The 13,858-nt window shown below is 41.3% G+C and overlaps 1 protein-coding gene across 6 annotated transcripts in view; it reads left to right on the top strand.

The window, feature by feature from the left end:
* Positions 1–719: 719 nt before the first annotated feature.
* uso1 (USO1 vesicle transport factor) overlaps positions 720–13,858 on the top strand; it is a 57,450-nt gene continuing 44,311 nt past the window's right edge. For 3 of the 6 annotated variants that reach the window (XR_009810062.1, XR_009810063.1, XR_009810061.1), the window contains exons 1-5: positions 720–973; positions 4,457–4,534; positions 8,227–8,313; positions 10,139–10,203; positions 12,550–12,626. Coding sequence is in view for 1 of the 6 variants with exons in the window: in XM_061922956.1 (XP_061778940.1) it covers positions 908–973; positions 8,227–8,313; positions 10,139–10,203; positions 12,550–12,626 (295 nt within the window). In the remaining 5 variants the exon portion in view is untranslated. The remainder of the gene's footprint in view (positions 974–4,456; positions 4,535–8,226; positions 8,314–10,138; positions 10,204–12,549; positions 12,627–13,858) is intronic. The other 3 variants (XR_009810065.1, XR_009810064.1, XM_061922956.1) reach the window with 1 other exon arrangement.

Genomic DNA, 13,858 nt, shown 5'->3' with positions numbered 1-13,858 from the left:
ATATGGAAGCTGGACAAATAGGATGCCAAAAACCCACCACTTTCATGTGGTATTAGACAGAAAGGAGGAACTTTTCTTCACCTGCATTTGAAAACGTGGACGTTTGTCATCACTACTGTCTGATTACAATCAACGCAAGTCATCAGAATCAGGTAATACACCAACTTATATTCTTGTCTTCATTAAAGAAAGGAATCTATATGTGTTAAACATGCATGTATATTCATTAAAACACCTTTAACATGTAAACAAAAACAGCAAAATAAATACTTATAAATTATATACTGTATATATCAATGTATATGTATGTATGTATGTATATATATATATATATATATATATATATATATATATATATATATATATATATATATATATATATATATATGATATGAGTGTGTATGTTACTCATCAGTTACTCAGTACTTGAGTAGTTTTTTCACAACATACTTTTTACTTTTACTCAAGTAAATATTTGGGTGACTACTCCTTACTTTTACTTGAGTAATAAATCTCTAAAGTAACAGTACTCTTACTTGAGTACAATTTCTGGCTACTCTACCCACCTCTGGTTGTATGAAGGGACAAGCGGTAGGAAATGGATGGATGGATGGATGTCTCCGCCATACGGCCTTTGTATTTGTGTGTGTGTGGCCCTTTAAATATCAGACGGCACCTGGTCGGCCACGTATCGCCACGTCCTCGCGCTTGCGCACTGGCCTCTCGCAGTGAGGACTTCCGGGGTCGGTCTGTGACTGTCCTGTGTTTCACCCAACAACAAAAAAACAACATATATATTTTTTTCCCCCTCTTTTAAAGTTTTCACACTGGAATTTCTTCAGAGCGGGAGGACGCATTTTTTTTTATTACTACGTTTCTGCGAGGACGTCTTGTGACTCGTCAAAAGATGAACTTCTTCCGAGGAGTGATGGGTGGGCAGGCGGCCGGGCCGCAGCCCTCTGGAGCGGACACGGTAGGGAGCTAACCCCGGCTAGCTTCGACCAGCCACTAGCTTAGCTTTTTTTTCGACAGTGTAATCGCCACTACTTGTTTAACTTTGCTTTTTTTTTTTTACTTAAACGTAATTCGCCGGTAGTTTAGAATACACGTCCCGCCAAGGTAGGTGCTTATATCGCGACAGTAATTAGCCGGATGTTAACTAGCTAGCCACAATGCTAACAGGCTAATGTAGCCAATCTTGTCATTCATCAGACAATAATGTCACAATAAACAGTTACAGCAACACAATCAGTGACTTTAGACATGCACCCTGTTGTACAAATAGTGATATTTATATAGTGTGTTAGTTATCTACCGATTTATTATAAACATTTAACTCTACAGTACATCCTTTCGCACATGTATCGATCCAATCACATTGTGGATGCTTGCTGTGCATTATTGTTATAATGCAAACAGTGTTCAAATTGGTTGTGTTTGCCGCATTACATCGATATTCCATTTTGCTGGCTATTAAGACACATTTAAACGAGAGCAGAACGTGTTAAGGTTAAAATGGACAATTTGTTTAACTATGGACTATAGAGATGCGGTCGGGCGGATGAAATTAAAAAAAATTAGATTTGATCCGCGGGTCGGGTCGGGTCAGGTGGTTGAAAAAATAAATAAATTAGATTTTAAGTAGATTCAGGCGGGTGGCAGTTAAACCAATTCGGAAATATACAGGTAAAAGCCAGTAAATTAGAATATTTTGAAAAACTTGATTTATTTCAGTAATTGCATTCAAAAGGCGTAACTTGTACATTATATTTATTCATTGCACACAGACTGATGCATTCAAATGTTTATTTCATTTAATTTTGATAATTTGAAGTGGCAACAAATGAAAATCCAAAATTCCGTGTGTCACAAAATTAGAATATTACTTAAGGCTAATACAAAAAAGGGATTTTTAGAAATGTTGGCCAACTGAAAAGTATGAAAAATATGAGCATGTACAATACTCAATACTTGGTTGGAGCTCCTTTTGCCTCAATTACTGCGTTAATGCGGCGTGGCATGGAGTCCATGAGTTTCTGGCACTGCTCAGGTGTTATGAGAGCCCAGGTTGCTCTGATAGTGGCCTTCAACTCTTCTGCGTTTTTGGGTCTGGCATTCTGCATCTTCCTTTTCACAATACCCCACAGATTTTCTATGGGGCTAAGGTCAGGGGAGTTGGCGGGCCAATTTAGAACAGAAATACCATGGTCCGTAAACCAGGCACGGGTAGATTTTGCGCTGTGTGCAGGCGCCAAGTCCTGTTGGAACTTGAAATCTCCATCTCCATAGAGCAGGTCAGCAGCAGGAAGCATGAAGTGCTCTAAAACTTGCTGGTAGACGGCTGCGTTGACCCTGGATCTCAGGAAACAGAGTGGACCGACACCAGCAGATGACATGGCACCCCAAACCATCACCCAACCATGCAAATTTTGCATTTCCTTTGGAAATCGAGGTCCCAGAGTCTGGAGGAAGACAGGAGAGGCACAGGATCCACGTTGCCTGAAGTCTAGTGTAAAGTTTCCACCATCAGTGATGGTTTGGGGTGCCATGTCATCTGCTGGTGTCGGTCCACTCTGTTTCCTGAGATCCAGGGTCAACGCAGCCGTCTACCAGCAAGTTTTAGAGCACTTCATGCTTCCTGCTGCTGACCTGCTCTATGGAGATGGAGATTTCAAGTTCCAACAGGACTTGGCGCCTGCACACAGCGCAAAATCTACCCGTGCCTGGTTTACGGACCATGGTATTTCTGTTCTAAATTGGCCCGCCAACTCCCCTGACCTTAGCCCCATAGAAAATCTGTGGGGTATTGTGAAAAGGAAGATGCAGAATGCCAGACCCAAAAACGCAGAAGAGTTGAAGGCCACTATCAGAGCAACCTGGGCTCTCATAACACCTGAGCAGTGCCAGAAACTCATCGACTCCATGCCACGCCGCATTAACGCAGTAATTGAGGCAAAAGGAGCTCCAACCAAGTATTGAGTATTGTACATGCTCATATTTTTCATTTTCATACTTTTCAGTTGGCCAACATTTCTAAAAATCCCTTTTTTGTATTAGCCTTAAGTAATATTCTAATTTTGTGACACACGGAATTTTGGATTTTCATTTGTTGCCACTTCAAATCATCAAAATTAAATGAAATAAACATTTGAATGCATCAGTCTGTGTGCAATGAATAAATATAATGTACAAGTTACACCTTTTGAATGCAATTACTGAAATAAATCAAGTTTTTCAAAATATTCTAATTTACTGGCTTTTACCTGTATATACATAGTTAAATGTTGTTACCCACATACGAAAAACGAGCAGGCACCTGCAGCATATGCCACAACAGAAGAAAAAAAAAGAAAAGAGATGGACACTTTTACGGAGCGGAGAAGGGACGCCTCGCCGGGGTCCGGGACCGAGGCCCCTTCCCCCGAGAGGGCCCCACCGGGTGCCGTAGCTGAGGCGATTCGCGAGAAGGGCCCGACGCACGTCCAGGGTCACCACCGCGCCCACGCACCGACACCCCGCCTCGTCCGCCTTCGCCGCGGCCGGCGTCACGCGCAGCAGGTAAGCAGCTTACCTGCCCGCCACCCCTGTGGCCGGGGGCTCGTAACAGGGGTCACTCCGCGCGCTCCGCCCGCGCAGCTTACCTGCCCGCCACCCCTGTTGCCGGGGGCGCGTAACAGGGGTCACTCCGCGCGCAGTGCGCGCACGAAAGGGGTGGGGCTCACCCTGGTTGATATAGACAGCAGCTAGGACGGTGGCCATGGAAGTTGGAACCCGCTAAGGAGTGTGTAACAACCCACCTGCCGAATCAACTAGCCCTGAAAATGGATGGCGCTGGAGCGTCGGGCCCATATACCCGGCCGTCGCCGGCAGCGAGACGCGCTTGGAGGTGCGCTCTGCGCGGCTCCCATATGATTGCGCACTGGTGTGCGTCTGGGTCGTGACAGCGTGGCACGCGAATGTCTGTGCTGCATTGGATCAGTCTCCTTTCTTTAACAGGCAAAAGCTTTATAACCTCACTAATGCCTTGCATCGTCTATATTAGATATATAACAACGGGCGGGTGCGGGCGGATGCGGTTCTGATCAAATGTTAGATCGGGTGGATTGCGGATGGTTGACGACTTTCTGATGCGGTTGCGGATTAAATAATTGCCTATCCGCGCATCTCTAATGGACTATGAGTGTATCAATTTGTTAATAGGCGAGGGCGGACCTACGTCACCTCCGCCTGCCAATCCCCTAGCAACCGGTCGCCATATTGAATTCGTTGAAAATAAACCAGCTCACAGCGAACACAGCATTGACAGAAAAGACATTTAACGAGGTTTCACGGCATTTTAAACTGTTCTAAATGGCGTATGATTATGTAAATAGTCTTTCCAGTGAGGCTAGGTTAAGATACGAGTTAAAATGTTCTGTAGTTGGATTAAACGACTGCCCTTACCGCCTTCCAGCAGATGCGTGGACTGATAACCCTACACAATGGCCGGACATGGAATTTGGAAATCTTTATGTCTACCTCACAAGCGCACCAGGTTGGTTGTTAGCTTCGGTTGTTATATAACGAATAAATCACATAAAAATTGTTAAATCACCCAAGGTATGTTGATAAATGATAATAAGGATGACACGGTGGCTACCAGTATCTGTATATTTATTATATCTGTAGAGAGCTCATTCAAATTCAGTTCAGTATTATGATTTATTATTTGCTGAATTACTGGAAATAGCCTTTATACCGTATGTTATTGTTGTGCAACAACAACAACTTCAGCTGTCGAACGTTATTCAGTAAAAATTCAACGGGTTCAACATTAGCATGGACGGTATAGCCAAGTTGTGGTTAAGAAGGTGGATTTTTGTTCCTTATATTTACCAGAAACGAAGTGATCCGAACACACGACCCGGGATTTTGGGGGACTCCAGTAAGAACCGTCCTCGTTTTCCCGGTGTAAAGCTGCGAGCCATTTGTCTCGTCTCTGTGGGCTTTTAGCACGTTTTGGCAGAACAAAATACGACCTTTGTCTTTTTGTTGTCAACGCCAGTCAGGTTGCTATGGCTCGAAGAACCCGTATGTAGCTCAGTTGCCCGGATGTCGGCCCTGCCCTATAACAATGGTTCGACTCGATTCGGAATTTGTGGTTGCCGATACGATTCAGGGACGAAACGATACTGTATATATTTTTTTAGAACGATGGGGTTTGTGAAATAAACACAGGATACTAGATTACAGGAGAAAAGTTGCTATATTTCTGGTAATGGAATTATGTATGAAGGGAATGAATTATGGATATAAACAAGCAAGTAAACAACAATTACCGTATTTTTCAGACTATAAGGCGCAGTTTTTTACATAGTTTGACGTTCTGCGACTTATACTCAGGAGCGACTTATGTGTGAAATTATTAACACATTAGCGTAAAATATCAAATAATATTATTTATCTCATTCACGTAAGAGACTAGACCAGGGGTCGGCAACCCAAAATGTTGAAAGAGCCATATTGGACCAAAAATACAAAAACAAATCTGTCTGGAGCCGCAAAAAATTAAAAGCCATATTACATACAGATAGTGTGTCATGAGATATAAATTTAATTAAGAGGATTTAAAGGAAACTAAATTAGCTCAAAAATAGTTACAAATGAGGCATAATGATGCAATATGTACATATAGCTAGCCGAAATCGCATGTTAGCATCGATTAGCTTGCAGTCATGCAGTGACCAAATATGCCCGATTAGCACTCCAGACAAGTCAATAACATCAGCAAAACTCACCTTTGCGCATTCATGCACAACGTTTAAATGAGACAGAAAAAGAAGTGGCATAAAACACGTCCTAGAAAGTCGGAGAAAGTTATACATGTAAACAAACTACGGTGAGTTCAAGGACCGCCAAAATTAGTAGGACAAAACGGCGCTCACCAAATACTCGAATCAGTGAAGCATGTTTAATATAAACAGTGTGCTTTATAACAATTAGGGAGGTTTGTGTTATGTTTGTCCTCCTGTAGAAACCATATTAAAACAAAAACAAATATTTTTCCCCCCTCATTTTTTTCCATTTTTCATACATTTTTTAAAAAGCTCCAGAGAGCCACTAGGGCGGCGCTAAAAAGCCGCATGCGGCTCTAGAGCCGCGGGTTGCCGACCCCTGGACTAGACGTATAAGAGTTCATGGGATTTAGCGATTAGGAGTGACAGATTGTTTGGTAAACGTATAGCATGTTCTATATGTTATAGTTATTTGAATGACTCTTACCATAATATGTTACGTTAACATACCAGGCACGTTCTCAGTTGGTTATTTATGCCTCATATAACGTACACTTATTCAGCCTGTTGTTCACTATTCTTTATTTATTTTAAATTGCCTTTCAAATGTCTATTCTTGGTGTTGGCTTTTATCAAATAAATTTCCCCAAAAAATGCGACTTATACTCCAGTGCGACTTATATATGTTTTTTTCCTTCTTTATTATGCAATTTCGGCCGGTGCGACTTATACTCCGAAAAATACGGTAATGGTCAAGGAGTGTATCAATTTGTTAATAACAATGGTTCGACTCGATTCAAAATTTGCGGTTGCCGATACGATTCAGGGACGAAACGATACTGTATATATTTTTTTTAGAACGATATTGTTTTTGAAATAAACACAGGATACTAGATTACAGGAGAAAAGTTGCTATATTCCTGTTATTTCTGGTAATGGAATTATGTATGAAGGGAATGTATTATGGATATAAACAAGCAAGTAAACAACAATTACCATGAATTGATTTACGTGGAACCCGACTTAAACAAGTTGAAAAACGTATTCGGGTGTTACCATTTAGTGGTCAATTGTACGGAATATAGACTGAACTGTGCAATGTACTAATAAAAGTTTCAATCAATCAAATCAATCAATTGATGGCCAAGGAGTGTATCAATTTGTTAATAATGATTCTACTCATTCCTGTTATTTCTGGTAATGGAATTAGGTATGAAGGGAATGAGTCATGGATATAAACAAGAAAGTAAACAACAATTAATGGCCAAGGAGTGTATCAATTTGTTAATAACAATGATTCGACTCGATTCGGAATTTGTGGTTGCCGATACGATTCAGGGACGAAACAATACTGTATATATTTTTTAGAACGATACGGTTTGTGGAATAAACACAGGATACTAGATTACAGGAGAAACGTTGATATATTCCTGTTATTTCTGGTAATGGAATTAGGTGTGAAGGGAATGAGTCATGGATATAAACAAGAAAGTAAACAACAATTTATGGCCAAGGAGTGTATCAATTTGTTAATAACAATGATTCGACTCGATTCGGAATTTGTGGTTGCCGATACGATTCAGGGACGAAACGATACTATATATTTTTTTTTTAGAACGATGCGGTTTGTGGAATAAACACAGGGTACTAGATTACAGGAGAACATTTGCTATACTCCTGTTATTTCTGGTAATGGTATTAGGTATGAAGGGAATGAATTATGGATATAAACAAGCAAGTAAACAACAATTAATGGCCAAGGAGTGTATCAATTTGTTAATAACAATGATTGTACTCGATTCAGAACGTGTGGTTGCCGATACGATTCAGGGACGAAACGATACTGTATATATTTTTTTAGAACGATACCGTTTGTGAAATAAACACAGGATACTAAATTACAGGAGAGAAGTTGCTATATTCCTGTTATTTCTAATAATGGAATTATTTATGAAGGGAATGAATTATGGATATAAACAAGCAAGTAAACAACAATTAATGGCCAAGGAGTGTATCAATTTGTTAATAACAATGATTCGACTTGATTCACAATGTGTGGTTGCTGATACGATTCAGGGACGAAACGCCGTTCTTGAATCCAAAGTTTTCCTTTTTCTAGTATTGATCAAATCGATCGATTTCCTTTTAAAATAATGTTGGATCAATACCTATCTTTCGTAAGGCGAACTTGCGGAGCAGAAATAGATGTAGTTGAATCTCAGGAATATAAATCGATATATCGATTAATCATTACAACACTACTATAGACTGATGCCTATGCCAAATGTACTAGTGTAAGATGTGTTATCATATTAGAATAGGATTCACTGTAAGAGTCCTATTGTACACACATTCTCACAAATTGATAGAGATGCTGTTTAGTTTAACTGTTTCCTTTTTAATATTTGTTTCTGCATATTTATTTTCTTCTTTTATAATCAACTCTTGACAGATCCAGAAACTGTGCGACAGAGTGGCCTCCTCTACTCTCCTGGAAGATCGCAGAGATGCTGTCCGTGCGCTTAAATCACTCTCTAAGGTAAAGTGCAAACTACAAAAACATACACAGCTCAAACTAAAACAAATGTAATATTGTGCAAAAGTTCATTCATGTCAGCAGTTCAACTTCAAATGTGAAACTAATATATGATATTAAGTCATTACATGCAAAGTGAGACATGTTAAAGGGGAACATTATCACAATTTCAGAAGGGTTAAAACCATTAAAAATCAGTTCCCAGTGGCTTATTTTATTTTTCGAAGTTTTTTTAAAAATGTTACCCATCACGCAATATCCCTAGAAAAAGCTTCAAAGTGCCTGATTTCAACCATCGTTATATACACCCGTCCATTTTCCTGTGACGTCACACAGTGATGCCAATACAAACAAACATGGCGCATAGAACAGCAAGGTATAGCGACATTAACTCGGATTCAGACTCGGATTTCAGCGGCTTAAGCGATTCAACAGATTAGGCATGTATTGAAACGGGTGGTTGTAGTGTGGAGGCAGGTAGCGAAAACGAAATTGAAGAAGAAACTGAAGCTATTGAGCCATATCGGTTTGAACCGTATGCAAGCGAAACCGACGAAAACGACACGACAGCCAGCGACACGGGAGAAAGCGAGGACGAATTCGGCGATCGCCTTCTAACCAACGATTGGTATGTGTTTGTTTGGCATTAAAGGAAACTAACAACTATGAACTAGGTTTACAGCATATGAAATACATTTGGCAACAACATGCACTTTGAAAGTGCAGACAGCCCAGTTTTCATCAATTAATATATTCTGTAGACATACCCTCATCCGCTCTCTTTTCCTGAAAGCTGATCTGTCCAGTCCAGTTGGAAATGCATCTGCTTTGAGTGTCGCAGGATATCCACACATTCTTGCCATCTCTGTCGTAGCATAGCTTTCGTCGGTAAAGTGTGCGGAACAAACGTCCAATTTCTTGCCACTTTCGCATCTTTGGGCCACTGGTGCAACTTGAATCCGTCCCTGTTGGTGTTGTTACACCCTCCGACAACACACCGACGAGGCATGATGTCTCCAAGGTACGGAAAACAGTCGAAAAAACAGAAAATAACAGCTGATTTGACTCGGTGTTTGAGAAAATGGCGGATTGCTTCCCGATGTGACGTCATCGCTCCGAGAGCGAATAATAGAAAGGCGTTTCATTCGCCAAAATTCACCCATTTAGAGTTCGGAAATCGGTTAAAAAAATATATGGTCTTTTTTCTGCAACATCAAGGTATATATTGACGCTTACATAGGTCTGGTGATAATGTTCCCCTTTAAAGTCTATAAAAAGTTATGGGCGGATTTTCAAGAAACATTTCAGGAAATGGATGCGGAAAAAGTCATTACATTTTAGGGCCGATCCATGTTATCTCTACTACTGTACATTATCTTAAGTTTAAGTCACAAGCCTATGTGTGGCCCCGCCTCCACCCACAGAGACAAAGACAGTGGATCACTTACAAGAAGTTTTATTCCGTTTCTTTCATTCCGCTATAGCTAGCTCAAAAAGTCATAGGCATATTTTAATGAAACATTCAAGAAATGTCAGAAATGGGATAAGGAACAAGTTGTTACATTTTGGGGGTGATACGGATCACCGTCTGGATTCAGGATTTTTTTTTTTTTTTTACTATCGATAAGTACGGCTTGGCGGAATTCTGCCCTCTACGAGTGTTTGTGTAGTTGTCATTGCACATAGACTTAATCATAGTAGCAGTTCTGTAATTTTAAAATGTCATGAAAACAGCCTGATTTATGTCCACCTGTATACTGAAGTGTTCGATTATGATTTTAGGATTATTATCTGTTTCCTGTCCTATAAGAATGTATTTCTTTTCTAGAAATATCGCATGGAGGTTGGCGTGCAGGCAATGGATCACTTGATTAACATCCTTCAAACTGACAGGTAGGTCCATGCAATGGACTGTTTCTGTTGCACAACACATCTCTGTCTCCCAAACTCATTAAAATACCTAATTTATTACCAGAATATTGACATATTTTGTTCATAAACTAAATTGTGTCCTCTGTTTTATTTTGTTTTATTACTAAAAAAAACAAAAAAATATGTCCCTACTTAATGCTCAGTAAAAAGGCAACCCCAACTTTATTTATTTATTTTTTTAACCCTTTTTGTTTCAGATCAACAATTTAGCAAACCCTGATTAAGGAAGTCATGCAAACTCAAATAATCAGCTCCTGTGTAGATTTTTTATTTCAAATTTTATTAACTGGACAGCTATAAAAACAGTCCAGCCCTGCACATGCCCGGGCTAAAACCGGCGTCCACATACTGTATACCCACTGATCGAGTGTAAAGTCGAGCAGTGCTAGCTATTGAGCCAAAAAGACTCAGGCCTGGCTCCAGAGAATCAGCACCTCCATGTCCGAGTCCATGGTTCTCGCCCGGAAAAGGGTGGAGTGCCATCTCCGGGTTGGGGAGGAGATCTTGCCCCAAGTGGAGGAGTTCAAGTACCTCAGAGTCTTGTTCACGATTGAGGGAAGAGTGGATCGTGAGATCGACAGGCGGATCGGTGCGGCGTCTTCAGTAATGCGGACGCTGTATCGATCCGTTGTGGTGAAGAAGGAGCTGAGCCGGAAGGCAAAGCTCTCAATTTACCGGTCGATCTACGTTCCCATCCTCACCTATGGTCATGAGCTTTGGGTTATGACCGAAAGGACAAGATCACGGGTACAAGCGGCCGAAATGAGTTTCCTCCGCCGGGTGGCGGGGTTCTCCCTTAGAGATAGGGTGAGAAGCTCTGCCATCCTGGGGGAGCTCAAAGTAAAGCCGCTGCTCCTCCACATCGAGAGGAGCCAGATGAGGTGGTTCGGGCATCTGGTCAGGATGCCACCCGAACGCCTCCCTAGGGAGGTGTTTAGGGCACGTCCGACCGGTAGGAGGCCGCGGGGAAGACCCAGGACACGTTGGGAAGACTATGTCTCCCGGCTGGCCTGGGAACCCCTCGGGAAGAGCTGGACGAAGTGGCTGGGGAGAGGGAAGTCTGGGCTTCCCTGCTTAAGCTGCTGCCCCCGCGACCCGACCTCGGATAAGCGGAAGAAGATGGATGGATGGATGGAGACTCAGGCCTTCAGCCCACTGTGCAGCACAGCTTTTTATATGGTTTGTTTTATATGGCGTCCGTTACAGACGCAATGTTTAAATTGCGTTTGACCATGCAAACGTAAAAATAAGTTAACTTCTTTCATAGCATTTCATAAAACACTATATACTCTTTAACATACACAATGGCACATGTGTTGATTATGCATATAGTTTTCTTGACGTCAAAGATTCCCTTCATATGGAGTAAGTGTCATAAAAAAGCGTCAAAGATTCCCTTCTTTTGGAGTAAGGGTCATAAAAAAAGCGTCCAAGATTCCCTTCGTTTGGAGTAAGTGTCATAAAAAAGCCACAACAATCCAAAGAAAAAGCAAAATACTTAACTTAGCGATTATCCTGCGTATGTCAAGTCTTGGTCCAACTGTGTTCTTGTTATCACCGGACAGTGTCCCCTTAAGTTGCCGTCCACATGCATGGTCGTCCGCTTTATTTTTTTGACATAAAAAGGCCCGTTTATGTCAGCGCGTGTTGTAGTATTGTCAACGTTATCATTATCGCCGAGCAGTGTGAAAGGACAGCAGCAACTAGTGTCAAGATACACAGCTTTAAAACAATATGCACACTGTGACTTCTTTCATTGATTGATTGAAACTTTTATTAGTAGATTGCACAATACAGTACATATTCTGTACAGTTGACCACTAAATGGTAATACCCGAATAAGTTTTTCAACTTGTTTAAGTCGGGGTCCACGTAAATCATTTCATGGTACAAATATATACTATCATCATAATACAGTCATCCCACAAGTTAATCATCAGAGTATATACATTGAATTATTTACATTATGTACAACATTTACAATCCGGGGGGGTGGGATGAGGAGGGTTTAGTTGATATCAGCACTTCAGTCATCAACAATTGCATCATCAGAGAAATGGGCATTTAGTTTTTACTATTAGTAGGTCGGGATGTCTGTCTACTATTGGCGAATGTCTGCCCCCCTCCGAGTTCTTTTGTAGTTGTCATTGCACATACACATCATGTTAGCAGTTCTGTTAAGAGTTTAAAATGTCATGAAAACAGCTTGTCGAGGGCCGTTGACAGACATAAACAGGTTCCACTGTGCGAGTTGCGCAACCTCGGGGACTTTACGCTGCTAACATTTGCTTTTTGAAAATTGGACAGGTCTGACTCCGAAATTCTGGGCTACGCTTTGGACACGCTGTACAACATCATCTGCAATGACGAGGAGGAGGAGCAAGGTATGTGAGCGTGCACGAAAAGTCCTCTTTTGTCTTTGTTGTTCTTGCATGTTGAGTTCAGTGTTCCCTGCCTCTGTACTGACAGGTTGTTTTACCTACATATGTATATGTATACTTTAAGATTCTCATCTCTCTTCTCTTCCATGTGTTAACCTCACAGACGAATCAGAAGGTAACGATTTTTTAATCTGCATGAGGCCCCCTATCTCCCTGTCCCTTGCACTACCCCCTTTTATCCCCCTTCCCCTCCAGCAGGACTCACAAATAACAAAAAGCTGCGGCAAGACACTTTTCATGGCATGTCTGTGCCCCAAAAGACTTAAATGAGCGTTTTTGAATCAGGAAGTAACCAAATGGGAATGTAATACAAGCAAGCTCGGTTGGTAGAGTGGCCGTGCCAGCAACTTGAGGGTTCCAGGTTCGATCCCCGCTTCCGCCATCCTAGTCGCTGTCGTTGTGTCCTTGGGCAAGACACTTTACCCACCTGCTCCCAGTGCCACCCACACTGGTTTAAATGTAACTTAGATATTGGGTTTCACTATGTAAAAGCGCTTTGAGTCACTAGAGAAAAGCGCTATATAAATATAATTCACTTCACTTCACTATGCTGGATTTACACCCCATGTTTTAGTGCCCGATTCAGAGTCCGAGACAAAACTACATGCATGTACGGCAAAAATGTAAAATAGAATATAAGTTGACAAAAATATTATTGCTTTAAAATAATATGACTTAAGAGGTTGCTGAATACAAGCCAATCCCTCTTTTTCAATACCCCTTTTTGTAAAACATATTTTTTAATCAGGTTTTAGCCTTGATGATTGTAATACAACATTAATAATAATAATAATAATAATGGATTCGATTTTATATCGCACTTTTCTATTATTAGATCCTCAAAGCGCTCACAGAGAAGTGGGAAGTCATCATTCATTCACACCTGGTGGTGGTAAGCTACATTTGTAGCCACTGCTGCCCTGGGGTAGACTGACGGAAGCGAGGCTGCCAGTTTGCGCCCACGGCTCCTCCGACCACCACCTATCATTCATCATTCATTCACCAGTGTGAGCGGCACCGGGGGCAAGGGTGAAGTGTCCTGCCCAAGGACACAACCTGCAACCCTCAGGTTTCTGGCACGGCCACCATACCGCCCCACAATATATCATGTTCATTAGCTCTGCTTAATTATTTACCATTTTCTTGAAATTTGCATCATAATTCTGCTGTTTGCT

Source organism: Nerophis lumbriciformis, linkage group LG27, assembly GCF_033978685.3.
Source record: "Nerophis lumbriciformis linkage group LG27, RoL_Nlum_v2.1, whole genome shotgun sequence".
Lineage (NCBI taxonomy): Eukaryota > Metazoa > Chordata > Actinopteri > Syngnathiformes > Syngnathidae > Nerophis > Nerophis lumbriciformis.
Note: the sequence above shows the minus strand (reverse complement) of the source record. Positions and strands in the feature narration are given on the sequence as shown.